General features: G+C 38.7%; 1 protein-coding gene across 2 annotated transcripts in view; it reads left to right on the top strand.

Moving 5' to 3' along the window:
* Hdac8 (histone deacetylase 8) overlaps positions 1–17565 on the top strand; it is a 219949-nt gene that overhangs the window by 101388 nt on the left and 100996 nt on the right. The window contains exon 9 of one of the 2 annotated variants that reach the window (XM_036175201.1): positions 1928–2022. The exons of the other annotated variant lie outside the window; for it this stretch is intronic. Within the exon in view, the coding sequence (XP_036031094.1) occupies positions 1928–2022 (95 nt within the window). The remainder of the gene's footprint in view (positions 1–1927; positions 2023–17565) is intronic. 2 annotated transcript variants of the gene reach the window in all.

The following is a 17565-nucleotide window of genomic DNA, read 5'->3' as shown; positions in this document are numbered from 1 at the left end:
ATTGCTCAGTGGTTATGGACACTTGATGCTCTTGGCAAAGGGCCAAGGTTCAGTTCCCAGCCCCCATATGGCAGCTCAACTCTTTGTACCTCCAGTTACAGGGGATCTAATACCCTCTTCTGGCCTCTGTGGGTACCCAACATGTACATGGTAAAAATACATACATGGAGTCAAAATACTCATACACATAAAATTTTTGTAAAGAAATTAAATGCATATATCATGAACAAGCTAATAGTTTTATCAGCCTCTTGTAAAATCCAAGTCCAGGTAAATTCTAGGAAGGTCTTATGTAAACAAGTAAGCATGCAGCACAACCTAGTCCTCTGACATCTTCAAACCCCAGAGAGATCAAAATTAAAACTGATTGCAAAAGACACTCTCTTATAAAAAGCTGGCAAGAAATTTATTAACTTCATCTCCAGAAAAAGATAAAATTGATAAGCATTGCATGGCATATTACTTTCCTTAACAATACTAAGGATGGTGATTATGATACAGGTCCAGCTGGGGGAAAAAGACCTTTCTACAACAGACATCTGTGAGAATTTAACTTTTGTCTGAGGCTACAGCCTTCTTTTGAAGAGTCTATTAGCATTAACTTTAGTCCTTTTGCTTTTTTTAACCTAAAGCTTGGCTCTTGAATATGTAAGTATAACTCTTCTTATGCAATATTTGCATTCCTGAAAATGCCTGTGCATAAGTGAAATTTTTGCAAATGGAACAATATTATGTGTATACTAGAGACAGCATACTCCTTAAATAAAACCTGTTCTTTTTTAAATTAATAACTATGCCAAATAAGTCTGTCTTACAGACTAATTTTCCATGCCATGAATGTTTAAAGTTATATCCAATCTGTATAGCTGAGATTCTATGCTCTTATTAACACATAGACAATTAGTAGAGATGGCTGCATTCGCAAGCTTCATCAGAACGGTCCCACTGAGGCCTGAAAGACACATTCCAGAAACCCTAGCCTCCCTGGCCTCTCAAATAGTAGGAAAGCTCAAGACAAGGGTAACAGCAGGTCCCAGTTTATATTTGTTAGCCCGGTATAACAATGAATAGTGTCCTCTATTACTCTTCAAAGCATATCCTTTTGGATGATAATGTATATGGTCACTCTACCTAAAATAGAGCTGCTTTTATTTCCTTTGGTCTGCTCCGAGGTTAGGAAATCATTCCATTTTACGCTTTCACTCTTGGAATTTAGCTAAAGGCCAATGTTCTAATGCTTGCATGGCAAACACATCCATTCAGCACAAAAATATGCTGATTATTAACCAGTGTAATATGGCTTCTGGGTGACTGTGACAGGACCTGACGCGATGGGTCAGGGTGTCAATCATCAGTCCCTTCCTCGGCTCACTTTCTTTGATCTCTGCCAGCAGGCCGCCTGCGTTTTGTGGTGATATTAAAAGAAGGAAGTCTGTTTCTGTCAGCACTTTCCTTTTCTTTTTCCTGGATGCCTTCAGGACTAGATCTGCCAATAGCTTTAAAATACAAATCACAGCCAGCAGTCACTTTATAGAATTGTTGCAAAATTCATCTGAGAAACCATCACACTGGATAGGTCACCTCCAGACATCTGAGTTCCAGGGTTCTCAGTCTCACTAATGTCTCTTGGTGGAACTGAGATGCTTGGCTTTCCTTGGATGCATATTTGCTAGGAGATGAGAGCCTCTTTAATCTGTGTTGCCCCCGAAATTACAAGTTCTACTCTGTGCATGATCTGACTGGCCCCATAAAGTCTACCTACTAGGTAGTTTACAAATATCATTAAGGGATGTTTAAGTAAGATTCTGCAAATTGGAGTTGCCTTTTGAGACCTTTTATTAAAACAGTTTTCTCTCCTTCCTTACCCCCTTCCCTCTCCTGTTTTGTGACTATTCTTTCCTAACTTCACAATTCTTGATGGAGACAGGAGGCTATAACCTTGCCAACACGGCTCGTTGCTGGACATACTTGACCGGGGTCATCCTAGGGAAAACACTATCCTCTGAGATCCCAGATCATGAGGTAAGTAAGGCTCTGACAAGTCCTCTCTTCTTTAAGGGGAAGAGCTGAGTCATTCTACCTAATCAAAATCACGTCCTCACCACTCAATACCGTTTTGTTGAGAGACACTTCAATAACAATAACACACTGTTTTGGCAGAATAGTGGACTCTTGTTCCAAAATAGCCAAGACCTTCTGCCTTTTTTTTTTTAACAAAAGCTCTCAAAGGCCAACCAACTTTAATTTCTCAATTAATTACAGAGACTGTGGGAAGGGGTCACCTGTTCACACAAAGAACTCTTTGGAGTATGTGCGTACTTTCAGCCCCTAGCCTCAAAAGGGAAGGGGCTCATTTTGAAATATATAAGCTAGGTTTGGGTCTGTTTTTAGGGATGCCATAGGTGTGATGTGACACATATGTGACACATTTGGCGGTCATCCTGTTCTCTCAATTGTGTTTGACTAATAGAAAGTTCAGGAACCATAATCACTAAGAAAGTCAGGTCTGGTGGGTTTCCAGCAATTAGAGGAACAGAGATTGGGGCTGGACCATCCAAACTGTGAAACATGTCATCTGAGCTGTTGCCATTTTCTCTAGTCATATGAGATGGCCTTTACAAAGCCAAGACGTCTGTTTTAGTTTTCCCAAACAAGTAATAATAAAAGCTGTCTGGGACCTGTGAGTGTGCTGATAATCACTAATTCGAAGGTGTACCCCGTCTATTCCCGCCTACTTCCATCCCTTGCAGGGAGCACATTATCACCAATGAGGGTAGAGCCACAAACCTCAGACTGTGTAACTGAAAATAACAAAGCAGTCTGGGAAACCATCCTTCTCCAGCTATTTTCCAAAGATGAGGGATGGTGCTTTGCTTGTAATGTTATGATTTCTGCCAAATGTATGCTGTATACTTGAGAGCATTATGCTTTATGAAGTCTCTATTATTTTTTTTTAAATTAGAAGTAACTTAAACTAATTTGCTTCCAATTTTCTTCTAAACATAGGTGAGGTATATAATATGTAACTCAGAGAAACCACTCAATATGTCTAAAATACAAATAGAAGGCACGCTGTAATTTGAGACAATTTGCCAGTGTCAGGGTTAATGGAAGTCTCTTTTCTTGACTTGACTTACCTTTATTCAGTATTTGGAAGCTTAATGAAATATAGAGGTAAGTGCTGTGAACAAATGTAATTGCTGTTATTGCTGTGGGACTATCTCGGATTGCATTGTAACTTAGAGCACCGGGACTCTAAAAACTGATCAAGTTATGTCAGAAAGCAGCCATACGCTGTAGAAGTCTGAATTGAGAGTGAGCGTTGTATTCCTCAGAAACAAAAGCAAATCGAATGATTCATCTGTATTAAAAGAGTGATAAAATTTTAATAAACACAAATATTGCCTCTGGTACCTGGAGAAGCTATGCGTGTGGACAGATGTAGGTTTATTATGGATTGAGATGCTCTACCTTTATATGGATTCATTCTGCAAGATTAAATGAGATGTAATGCATGTCAAGTGCCCGAGACACAGTTTGTGCACCTAACAGACATCTCAGAAATGCAAGTTCTTACTTCCCTTTTGCGTGCTCCACACTTCTTATACCCAGACGTTTATGGCTCTGTCATTCATAAATTTGTCCAAACCCTTTGTGAATCCCTTCTGTCATATTCTTCTGTATAAGAGATATGAGTCATCCAAGAAGGAACAAAGAAGAAAATTGAAATGACAGTATTCTGGTACAATGAGATATCATTTTAATGAAAATTGCCAAAAATAGACCACATGGTATGAAGGCATATATAAGTTTTGTGTCACAATACACAATTGCGCACAAATATCCTTGTGGTCTTCTGCAATCGAATCAACAAATGGTAGATAAATAATATTTTCTGTGTGTCTAATATTTGCTAGGAAGTGTACTACCCTCAGTGTCTTAAAAATGCAAAGGTGAGGAAGATCTTATCTTCCCCTATGTCATGTGGCTGGAGAGGGAAACTATGCACAGATAATGATAATGCAGAGCAGAGGAAAAGCTCTAAGGCCAGGCAGGCATGTTCACACACACCTATAACCCCAGCAGTCTGGCCACTGTGCAGGAAGAGTGTGAGTTTGAAGCTAGTTTGGGCTACATAGTAAGTTCCAGACCAGGTTGAACCATTTAGGATATCTCGTCTCAGTTAAAAAAACAAACAAACAAACAAAAAAAAAAAACAAGAAAAAAAAAAAAAAACAAGGTCAGGCTTGGAGAGATGGCTCAGTGGTCTCAACCACTGAAAACCCAGGTTCCGTTCCCAGACACCCATGTGGTAGCTTAAAACCATCTATAACTCCAGTTCCAGGGGATCTGACACATTTTTCTGGCCTCCACAGACACTTGACATGCCAATGGTACATAGACAGACACGCAAGGAAAACGCCCTTACACATAATTTTTTTTGGAGTAACCAGATGACAGTAGGGACAGTGACTAAGAGGATGTGCATCAACTGTGAAGGGAGTACAGAGGAGAGCACAAAATACTCTGCCCTCTGGGAGCCAAAAAGAGATGAGAAATACAGTCAGCACACTCACAAGGTCAAGCTATTGCAGCTATTGCAACAGTCAGCTATGGCCCAGCTGACCTCCTCACTATCTCTGCTCTCATTCTTGGACTTTGTTCATCCATCTCCTAGGATAATAGTCATCCTCCTCCTCCAAACACCCTTTCCCCACTTCTGTGCTGTCTTCCTAGGCCTAGCTGCAATCCCCGTGACTTTCAAAGCCCTTTAGCCTAAATCAACCAAGCCCTTTTGCGTATTCCTTTACTTCCTTGTTCATTTACCAATTCATGTGGCCCCTACTACTTTCCAGAATGGTTTCAGATCTGGATTCAGATATACACAAACAAGGTAAACCCAGTGTCCTCAAAAATACTGCCCTCTAATTGAGGCAACAAAGCAGTGTGATCAAATCCAGGACAGTCAGAGAGCCAAAGTGAACTCTTAACCGATCATTGAACTAAGCTAAGAGTGGTGATGCACAGTTGTAATCCTAGCACTCAGCAGGCTGAGGCAGGAGGATCACAAGTTCAAGGATAGCTTGAGCTACCAGTGTAGCAAGTTCTAGGACCAACCAGTGAGACCCTGAAACTCTGAACTGTATATTGAAAATTGATTGAGAGTTGGCTAAGTGATGAAGAGGAAGGTCTACACAGTACACAAAGGGGACAGAAGGTGGAAAGAACAGTAAAAAAAAATGTACTATGTGTATAACATAGAATATATAAGAGAATAGGAACACTTGGGGCTTTAGTGGGAATTGTGACCAGATATGAAGAGCCTTAAATGCTGCACAGGTGAGCCCGGGAAAAAAAAAAAAAAAGATGAACTTAATTTTTAGAAGGCTAATTTGGGGCTGGAGAGATGGTTCCATGGTTTTAAAAAAAGCTCAGGCCCTCTGGATAAATGAGACAGTCGTTTAGCTTGGACTGTTTGGGAGGCCCCCAGGCAGTGGGACCAGGACCTGTCCTTAGTGCATGAGCTGGCTTTTTAGAACCTAGGGCCTATTCTGGGACACTTTGCTCAGCCTAGGTAAAGGGAGGAGGGGACTGGACCTGCCTCAACTGAATCTACCAGGCTGGGTTGACTCCCCAGGGAAGACCTTGCCCTGGAGGAGGTGGGGATGGGGGGAGCTGGGAGGAAAGGGTGGAGGGTAGAAGGAGGGAAGACAGGGGAATCTGTGGCTGATATGTAAAATTAAATTAATTATAAAATAAAAATATTTTTTAAAAAGCACTTACTGTTCTTAGAGAGGACCCAGGCTTGGTTCCCAGCACCCACATGGTAGCTCATAACTTCCCATAACTCCAGTTCTTCAACCTCTACAGGTACCAGGCATGCATGTGGTACATACATGCAGGCAAAAACACATACATGTAAGTTAAGATAAATAAATCTAATATGTTAAGCTTATTTGTTAGAAAGTAGAAGGTAGATTGCTAAGGGAATAAACTTGAAAAGTCATACAACTAAGTTAAAAGGTTCAGGTTTACTCCTAGAACATTTAGTCACAGTGTTTGTGAGCAGAAGCATTACAGATTTGGGTTGTTTTGTTTTGTTTTTTGAGACTTTATAACTAACAACTGTATATAAATGAGATTTCCTGCAGATGGAACAGTAATCTAAACACAATTCATTTGTTTCAAATATACCTTCTACATATAGTTTGAAGATAACTTTACAGAATTTTTAATTATTTCTTGCATGAAACAATGTAAGGTATGGTCATTACCACTTCTGATATCAGATTAGCACAAAAAAGTTTTAGATTTTGGAGCATTTTGGATTTCAGATTGAAGATTCTCAAACAATACAGTTTTTCTGGTCACCCATGTTTGGTTGTCTATTTTAGTTTTCTGTGTTTAGCAAATGTTAAGCACCCACCTAACTGGCATTCCTTCATTAAATAATAAATAAGCAAGCAGGTATTTGAATAATATTTGTCAGATTTCTGTTTTCAAGATAGAAGAAATAGAAATATACTATAGTCTCTCTGGGAACATAAGTCAACCCATAGCACCAACTGCCTGTCTTTTTCAAGAAGTGTCATGTATCCAAAGCATGAGAAAGCCATCTATCCCAAGGAAAGTTCTATATTGCCATACAGGGAAGGGATCTAAAAAAGCAAGCCCAACACGGATTCTACAAGCATTTAGGGGTGGCTCTTAGGGCAAAACCTCATGCGATATCAAATGGATGATGACATAAAGCCAGCAATCAGGAATTGGGAAGCCAGGCTGGACAGGCAAGCATAGGGTAGAGACATCACAACTGGGAAAGCTTGAGAGAAATGTAGCATGCATGTGTGACTGGGCCCTGAAACTCTACCATGGGAAGCCCAAACACAACAGGTACCCATAAGAAGGTCAGTACATGGATAAGTAGCACTAGTACATGGAAAAATAGTCTGTAATCTAATTTTACTATTTTGATCACATTTTGAATAAAGCAGTTTTATGTATAGATTGAACCTTTATACTCCAAAAATCTGAAATTTGAAGTAACTTTTTGAGTGTCAACTTAATACACATAACCATCAGGTTTACTAACAAAAAAATACTCTACCTCACCAGATTGCTTTTGATAAAATGGTTAGGAAATTATCTTTTTTATATTAAGAAATACATGTAGCTATTAAAATAGATTTATATACAAATTGAAGTTAGTAATGTAAACATCTTTTGATATAATCCACTGAATTTATATGTATTTATTTGTGAGTAATAATGTCTTAATAGCTAATCTTTGAGCCCATTTATTTATATAGTCTTAAATTTCAAATTTTAATTTAAACTCTACAATAAACAGGCTTTACATAAATTTTGTTAACTTTACTCTTGTTATTTCATGGTACTGATTTTTTTTTGTGCATGGAATAGCCTAAGTAATTTTTAATTGTTTGTTGCAGAATATATATAGATCTTAAGTAAAATATTGATCTTGAATCATATAACCCTGCTCCTTGATTTTTGGAATTAGTTAGCATGTTCCTTATACATGAGCATGCCATCTATGAATTTTGAATTTTAAGTCTCCTTATACAATCTTTATGCTTTTTATTTTTTTCTTCTCTTACTGTACTGATTATAACTGTGGGTTAAGACCATCAGCACAGTGTTGAGTGGGAATACTAAGTGAACATCCTTACCTTTGTTCCTATTCAAAGAGACAAAGAACTTAATTTTTCCCTGTAAAGTGTGATGTTAACCATAGTGTTTTTTTTTCCAAGCATGTTCTTTATTAGGAAAAGAAAGTTCTCGTCTATTTCTAATTAAAGATGTTTTTCTCACACATGAATATAGAATTTTGTTAAATGCTTTTTCTTCATCTACTAAAGTGATCATCTAGCATCCACTATTCTGTTAGAATAGTGACTTGCACTAACTTTTTTCATGTAAAATAACTGCATTCTTGGGATAAGACCTATGAGGTCATGATGTGTTATCTTGTTTATTTAGTTTGCTGAAACTTGGTCAAGGGTTATTATGTCTTGATGAGGAATGCTGGCCTGTTGTTTTCTTGCAATGTATTTATCTGGTGTTGATACCAGAACAATAGTTATCTATTTTTTGTTTGTTTGTTTGTTTGTTTTTCAAGACAGGATTTCTTTGTGTAGTCCTGGCTTGTCCTGGATCTCACTCTGTAGACCAGGCTGGCCTTGAACTCACAGAGATCCACCTGGCTCTTCCTCCCGAGTGCTGGGATTAAAGGCGTGCACCATCACCACCCGGCAACAATGGCTATCTTATAATCATTACTTGAAAAAATTACACATCTTCTGTTTTCTGAAAGAGTTTGTGTAAGATGGATATTATGGCTTTCTAAACTGTTAAATTGAATTCACTGGTTTTGATAACCTTTGAGCCTAGACTTTTCTTATGGGAAAGTTTTGATTTGTAATATTTTATAGTTGTTAAGATTGATAATCATTTCTTGATTCCACATTGGCAATTTGTCTTTGAAGAAATTTATTCCTTTACACATTATTATTATTGTTTCAAATGTCTAAAGATCTGTAGGGATGCCCCTTCTCTCACTCACGGTACTGACAGCTTCTATTTTTTGTTATTATTATTTTAACTCATGGTCTATCAAGTTCCCTGAAGTGTAGTTTTCCCTTTTTCTGTATATGTCCATGTCTGTGTGTGTGCACCTAGGAGTGTAGGTACACGTGAACAAAATGTATGTGAAAGTAGGTATTTGATGTTAGGTGTCTTTCTCACATTCTTTGCGCCATGTATTTTTTGAGACAGGGGTCTCTGTCTGAACCTGGGGCTGATTGTCTAGTCTGGCTGGCCAGCAAGCCCCAGAGATCCTATTGTCTCTGCCTCCCCAACACTGCCTTGTCAGTACACAATGGCTTTTACACAGGTACTGGAGATCAAGCATGGGGCTTCGTGCTTGCCTGGCAAGCAATTTACCACCAGCCCCTGCTTTTGTGTGTGTACAAGACAAGGCTGCATGTAGCCTAGGATAACCTATAACCTGCTATGTAGCTGAGGATGACTTTGAATTCTTGACCCTCTTACCACCCCCTCCTGAGTGGTGAAATTATAGGTATGTGTCAAATGTCAGGCTTTTTGCTTTTTCAGAGAAATAGCTTTTCATTTTGTAGACTTTATTTTTCTTTGCAGTTTCTTTATTTTCTCCTTTTTCTGTGTTGTTTTTAGTTCTTTTTCTAGTTCCTTGTGATAGAAACCTAGTTGGGCCAGGTGAGATGGTGCACGCCTTTAATCCCAACACTTGGGAGGCAGGGCAAATGGATCTCTGTGAGTTTTAGGTCAGCCTGGTCTGCACAGTAAGTTTCAGGCCAGACTAGCTAGTGAGAACCTGTCTCAAAACTTAGCTCACTGATTTTTTAACACTTTTGTCTAATATGAGCATTTTGAGCTATCTATTTCTATGTAAGCACCAATTTAGCTGCCTCTCACAAATTTTGATACATCTTAAAATTTTTCATGTGATGCAAAAATATTTTCTCCTTTAACATATGACTTAGTTTTAAATATAGAGGCTTTGTTTTTAACTGACTCTCAAATATTTAACAGCTTTTCCATATAGTTATTTTGCTAATTTCCTTAAAATAAGAATAATAATTTCACTTTGTCCTATTGTAAATAACAAGTTTTGATGAAAAAGAACTAGTTTCTAAGACTTAAAGAATTCCAGGAGAAGAAATGCCGTCATTATAGACTTCCACCCATCTCTTCACCTCTGACTTAGAAGGTAACAGCTCACTGTCCATACACGCTCTTCTTTCAATCTACGCTGACACTGTTCTAGTTAAAGTTTATGACGGAACTGCAGCTTTGCAGATGGAAAGGAAGGAGTGTTGAGCTGCAAAGAGAAGGAATGTTATAGTAATCTTTTCTGATAATTACGTGTATTCCTTGAATGCACCAAAACTCTACAGATGGTAGTTTCTTTAAGGTTAATGAAGTATGGAATCTGAAAGCATCTCAATGAACTTTTACATACTGTTAGGTTAAATCTGTATTTTGAGTGGATATTTGACCCCTCTTATATATAGTATTTGGAAAATATCAATTCACTGAGTTATAAAAACATTCAAAATGTTCACACATTTTATGCAGCATTAAAAAAAAAAACATGGATATCATTCACCGAGGGAGCTTAAGTTTTGAAATGCTGTCAAGCTCACAGTGGCAGAATCAAGTTTGCAGAAACGGTCGTTTCACTCAAAACCATGAATTTGTTTTCATTGGCAACAAACATGTCAGTTGTTTACCATAAAATTATAGGCTCACTTCATTTTTTAGAAAACATTTGCCAGGTATCCAAATATTTAATCATAATAATCAATCATAATAATCCATCAGTTGTTCTTTTGGGCAAGAATAGTATTCCATGAAGACTTAATCACAGATAAGCTTTACCTCAAGGCAACTGTCACACTGCAGTCTATACCAAAAGCACCTCATCAGACTGCCTATTTGGTCACACAGAATACCAAATTCAGCAGCAATTTTTTTTCGTTTTTTGAGACAGGGGTTCTCTGTGAAGCCCTGGCTGTCCTGAAACTCGCTCTGTAGACCAGGCTGGCCTTGAACTCACAGAGATCCGCCTGTCCCTGCCTCCTGAGTGCTGGGATTAAAGGCATGCACTGCCATCGCCCGGCCAGAAGCAAGATTTAATAAAACTAACAATTTTAGTGCTCAACAAAGACATTCTCAAGTAAAGCTGGATTTTTTTAGTATGAGTTTATGGTAGTAAACACGAAAGTCCCCAATGGTATGCTTGTGCTACTGACTTAATCCGTACATGGTGCCAACAATTTTCTTTGCCATTGCTTTTGAACTGCCATGTGGGTATGAATAACATTGTTCAAAGATAAACCATAAGCTTCAGACAAGTTATTGAGCACTTTGGATATTGGAGCACCACTTCCGTTTGTTTCCAGTCATTCACATAAAAGAAAGTCTTCTGCCAAGATTATTTAGTACTGTTACCATGTGATATAAACAAAACAGCAGGTCAAGCCACGCTGACATGGGTCTCTGTTGGTAAGAATACAATTCAGAAATGGATTGCTATCTAAGTTTCCCTGTTTGCAGTTAAATCTTTTAATCAACAAGCTACTGAACCACTGAGAAAGACAGTGTCTTGAGTATTTTCACGAACTTTCTTCCAGTAGGAGTGAGCAGTGTCAACTGTTCAAGGCTTTATTGGCCTCAGAGCTTGAGACCTGAAGTTCTCCAATCAATAGATGATTTATTCATAAGATGCTTCAGTGACTTTTTCAGTTCTAGTTCAAAACGTGGTAACAAGCAATGTTTACTGTTTAATTATTTATTATTATTTTTTCTATTAAGTTGGGGTTGCACTATGTAGACCTGACTGATTTGGAACTTGCTATGTAGACCAGGATGGCCGCAAATCTGCATTAGTCCTTGTCTTTGTCTAATGAGCTACCATGCCTAGCAATTTTTAGCTTTAATGAGCTTATGATATCCACACTTAAAATACTCAACTCTTAACCAGGCATGGTAGCTCACACCTAGAATCCAAGCACACAAGAAGCTGAGGCAGGAGGATTGCTTCAAGTTCAGCTTCAGCCTGGGCTACACAGCCAGTTCTAGGCTATCCTGGGCCAACGACTCAGATTCTGTTTCAAATATATATGTGTATACACACACACACACACACACACACACACACACACACACACACACACACTCATTTTCCTTTACAGATGGTCTGAAATGCTATAACTTAAACAATGAATTATAGATATTCAAAAAATTTGTTTCGTATGAAACTATATGATAAATTAGTAACACAGAATAACTATCCTCATCTTTCCATTACTTATTTATAATTTCACCCAGTTTCTTTGAAGTAAACCCCTTCCTTCCATGAGTCAGACCCCTCACGGATACTTCAGCTACATCCTTTTTGGCTTCTATAAAAATAGATGTTGCAGCATTGGTTTGAAAAAGCAATGCTTTTCATCTTCCTTTGTTCAGCCAACAACAGCACAGTAGGGTGACTTCAGTTCACAACAATTTATTACATATTTCTAAAGAACTAGAAAAGAGGAATAGGAATGTTCTCAGTACCAAGAAATGATGAATGTTGAAGGAGATGAAAATGCTAATTACCCTTAGTTTATCATTACACATCGTATCAGATTATAACACCACTGTGCCTATAAATATATACTACTATTATCTGTCAATTACAATTTTAAATTAACATTTTAAAAATATAATATGTAAACAGTAATCAAGGAATATATTAATGTCTGTCCCTTTGAAAAAAACAACTATTTTTTTTAACCATATAATTTAGCAATTACATTCCTGGGCATTGTTCCCAGAGAAATGAAAACTTACATCCACATAAACTAGAAATAAATAGTCCAAATTGGAAGCAAACCAACTGTCTTGTGATATATAAATGGTTAAATAGACTATGATCTATCTATGCTATGGAATATTATTCAGCAATAAAAATCAATGAACTATTGATGTATGGAAAAACTTGGATGGGCCTAAAGAGAGTTACACTGATCAAAAAAAGCCACTCTGACCTAAAGATCTGAAGTAAAATTGTCCTACAGCGTCATAGTAACAAGTACAGCATGGCATTAGCACAGAAGCAAAACTATAGACCAACAGAATAAAACTGAGGACCCAGAAATAAACTCACACAATTATAGCTACCTAATCTTTGGCAAACTGTCAAAGAACATACTGAAAAAAAGACAATTTACTAAGTGGTATTTGGTAAACTGGATAGCCACATATAAAAGAAGGAAATTAGATCGGTATTGCTCATCCTGTACAAAAATCAATTAGAAATGGATCAAAGACCTTAATGATAAACCTGAAACTCATAAACTACTAGAGAAAAACATTAAGCAAGACATTTCAAAATATAGGTATAGGCAAGAACTTTATCAAAACCTCCAGTAGCCCCAAGAATTGAAAAATAGGATGATATGAAATTATGAATCCTCTCCACAAAAAAGTAATAATCACCAGGACCTGAGTTTTATCCCCAGTGCCCACATAAGAAGCCAAGTATGATGGCACACATGTGTAGTTCCAGCATTGCAGATCCCTGGGTATCTCACTGGCCAGCCATCCTAGCCAAATCACTGCATCCCAAGCCCAGTGGAAGACTGTCTCAAAAATACAGGGTGCATAGCTGCAACGGAATGATACCCAAGGTTGACCTCAAGCATGCTCACACGTGTGCTCGCTCTCTCTCTCTCTCTGTCTCTCTGTCTCTCTGTCTCTCTCTCTCTCTCTCTCTCTCTCTCTCTCTCTCTCACACACACACACACACACACACACCCATACCCATGAATCTATACATATACACCAAAAGAAATGTCCAATATATATATTTTGAAATTGTTTGATATCTTTAGACAGCAGGAAAATGCAATTTAAAACTTTTTTTTTCAATTCTATCTCATTCCACTCAGAATGGCTCTCATCAAGAAAACAAATAAGAACAAATGCTGGTGAAGATATGGGTGATGGAAATATAAACTGGTATAATCAATGCAGAAATCAGTATGGAAGTCCCTTTTATTTTTTTATTTTATTTTTTTATTATATTTGTGTTTTAATTTTACACATCAGCCTTCGGTTCCCCTGTCCTCCCCCTCCCGCCCCCGCCCCCACCTTCCCCCATCCCCTCCCCTCCATTCCCATCTCCTCCAGGGCCAAGACTCCCCTGGGGATTCATTTAAACCTGGTGGATTCAGTACAGGCAGGTCCAGTCCCCTCCTTCCAGGCTGAGCAATGTGTCCCTGTGTAAGCCCAAGGTTCCAAACAGCCAACTCATGCACTAAGGACAGGTCCCGGTCCCACAGCCTGGATGCCTCCCAAACAGTTCAAGCTATTCAATTGTCTCACTTATCCAGAGGGCCTGATCCAGCTGGGGGCTCCACAGCCTTTGGTTCATCATTCATGTGCTTCCATTCGTTTGGCTATTTGTCCCTGTGCCTCTCCAATCTTGGTCTCAACAATTCATGCTCTTACAGTCCCTCCTCTTTCTCGACAATTGGACTTCTGGAGCTCCACCTGGGGCCTGGCTGAGGATCTCTGCATCCACTTCCATCAGTTATTGGATGAGAGTTCCAGCACGACTGTTAGGGTGTTTGGCCATCTGATCACCAGACTAGGTCAGATCAGGCTTTCTCTCGACCATTGCCAGCAGTTTACAGAGGATATATCATTGTGGATTTCTGAGGACCTCTCGAGCACTCTGCCTATTCCTGTTCTCATGTGGTCTTCATTTATCATGGTCTGTTATTCCTCGTTCTCCCTTTCTGTTCTTGATCCAGCTGGGATCTCCTGCTCCCCTAAGCTCTCTTTCCCTCAAACCTTGCCCTTCATTACTCCCACTGTCGTCTAGGTTGTTCATGTAGATCTCATCCATTTCTCTGTCATTGGGCGATCCCTGTGTCTTTCCTAGGGTCCCGTTTTCTAGGTAGCCTCCCTGGAGTTATATAGCAGTCTGGTCATCTTTGTTTTACATCTAGTATCCTCCTATGAGTGAGTACATACCATGTTTGTCCTTCTGAGTCTGGGTTACCTCACTCAGGATGATTTTTTCTAGATCCATCCATTTGCCTGCAAACCTCATGACGTCATTGTTTTTCTCTGCTGAGTAGTACTCCATTGTGTATATGTACCATATTTTCTTTATCCATTCTTCAGTTGAAGGGCATCTAGGTTGTTTCCAGGTTCTGGCTATTACAAACAATGCTGATATGAACATACTGAGCAAATGCCCTTGTGGTATGATTGAGCATTCCTTGGGTATATGCCCAAGAGTGCTACAGCTGGGGAGATGGATTCCTTAAGTCCAAGTGGATCAAAGACCTCAACATAAATCCAGTAACTCTGAACCTGATAGAAGAGAAAGTAGGAAGTAGTCTTGAACGCATTGGCACTGGAGATCACTTTCTAAATATAACACCAGTAGCACAGACACTGAGAGAAACAATCAATCAATGGGACCTGTTGAAACTGAGAAGCTTTTGTAGAGCAAAGGACAAGGTCAACAAGACAAAGCGACAGCCTACAGAATGGGAAAAGGTCTTCACCAACCCCACATCTGACAGAGGGCTGATATCCAGAATATATAAAGAACTCAAGAAATTAGATATCAAAATGCCCAACAGTCCAATTAAGAAATGGGCTATAGAACTAAACAGAGAATTCTCCACAGAGGAAGTTCAAATGGCTGAAAGACATTTAAGGAATTGCTCAACATCCCTAATTATCCAGGAAATGCAAATCAAAATGACTCTAAGATACCACCTTATACCTGTCAGAGTGGCTAAGATCAAAAACACAGAAGACAGCTTATGCTGGAGAGGATGTGGAGCAAGGGGAACTCTCCTCCACTGCTGGTGGGAATGCAAACTTGTACAGCCACTTTGGAAATCAATATGGCGCTTCCTTAGAAAATTGGGAAGTCCCTTTTAAAACTTGAAAATATGCTGGGCGGTGGTGGCACATGCCTTTAATCCCAGCACTTGGGAGGCAGAGCCAGGTAGATCTTTGTGAGTTCGAGGCCAGCCTGGTCTATAGAGCGAGTTCCAGGAAAGGCTTAAAGCTACACAGAGAAACCCTGTCTTGAAAAAACAAAAACAAAAACAGTACTTATTTGGGGTTGGGGATTTAGCTCAGTGGTAGAGCGCTTGCCTAGCAAGCACAAGGCCCTGAGTTCAATTCTCAGCTCAAAAAAAAAAAAAAAAACACCTTGAAAATACAAGTACCATATTGCCAAGATTACCACTCCTGCACGTACAGCCAAAGGACCCTAAATCAGCTTACCACAGCAATACTTACACACCCATGTTTGGAGGTAGTCTATTCACAAGAGCTGAAATACTCATCAATAAAGAGAATGTGATGTATGTATGCAAAGGATTGTATTCAGCGGTAAAAGAGAATGAAATTATAACACTTGTAACAAAGAAGCTAGAACTGGTGATCTTTATGTGAAGTGAAACAAACCAGACTCGTATATAATGTTTTCTCTTATGCATAATCTAAATTTAAATTTAAATATGCATGTATGTATGTACACACATACATATATACATACATACATACATACATATGTCATGGGAGCAGGGAATCTGTAAAGGAGAGAGATCTAAAGGGAGTGGAGCAAAAAAGGTTAATGGAATACATCTGACATGAAAACAGAAGGAAGAAACCAGCACAAGAGGGCATCGCAGGGGGAACAAATAAGAACAAAGTACAGCACATGCCTTAATCCCAGCACTCGGGAGGCAGAGCCAGGCGGATCTCTGTGAGTTCAAGGCCAGCCTGGGCTACCAAGTGAGTTCCAGGAAAGGCACAAAGCTACACAGAGAAACCCTGACTCGAAAAACCAAAAAAAAAAAAAAAAAAAAAAAGAAAAAACAAAGAATAATTTTTTATATATCTACATATGTGTGTGTGTGCGTGTGTAAAAATGTCACACTGAAACTCACTAGTTTCTATACTAATTAAAGATAATAAAATAAAGTAAAAAATGCCATATAGTGTGTGATTCTGTTAATGTCATGTCTAAATGATAAAAAAAATCATAGAAATGAAAATCATACTAATGATTTCCATGGATGAGAGATGGAGTGGGGCAAAGGAGATTTCTCTGGGAGTGGATGGATGCAGTATTCTGACTGTGTGATGGTTACAGCAGTCTCTACATATGGTAAAATTATGTAGGAGTCAATGTTCTGATTTTCTTTCAATCTTCATATGTCATTATATTTAAACATTTTTTTTTTTGGCTAGGAATAGAACCCAGTGCCTCAGAATACCACTGGATTGTCATTATAGTTTAAGTTTTTCTTTCTGAACATAATTTTATTTTAATGTATTATGCCAATCTCTGTTCTTTAGTTTAAACATTTAGACCATTTTTTAGAGTTGCAAGAATGTTTTTTATTTTATTTTTATTATTATTATTAAGTGTGTGTGCATGTATGAATTCAAGTTTGTTTTATTGGTACAGAACTCTCTAACTCATTAGTTGTCTGCTGTCCCCACCTCTGCCTCCTCCCCCTTCCCCCTCCCCTCCCACACACACACTTTTTTTTCCAAGATAGGGTTTCTCTGTGTAGCCCTGGCTGTCCTGGAACTCACTCTGTAGATCAGGCTGGCCTTGAACTCAGTCACCTGCCACTGCTGGGATTAAAGGCTTCTGCTACCACACCTGGCCTGCTGCTGTTTTCTAGACTGTTTTTGTAGGTTTATTTTTATTTCAAAAGTTACTGTCTGAAGACATAAATACAAATCAGAAAACAGTACCATTGGGAATGATTTTTTTTTTTTTTTTTGAGCTGAGGATTGAAACCGGGGCCTTGCACTTGCTAGGCAAGCGCTCTACTACTGAGCTAAATCCCCAACCCAGGAATGATTTTTAATTGCAGTTGTTGACATGTCAGAGCTTAACTCTGCCATTTCAGTTTGTTTTATTCTGTTCTATTCTTCCTCCTGTCTTCATGTTGTTGTTCATTT

Source organism: Onychomys torridus, chromosome X (genome assembly GCF_903995425.1).
Source record: "Onychomys torridus chromosome X, mOncTor1.1, whole genome shotgun sequence".
Lineage (NCBI taxonomy): Eukaryota > Metazoa > Chordata > Mammalia > Rodentia > Cricetidae > Onychomys > Onychomys torridus.
Note: the sequence above shows the minus strand (reverse complement) of the source record. Positions and strands in the feature narration are given on the sequence as shown.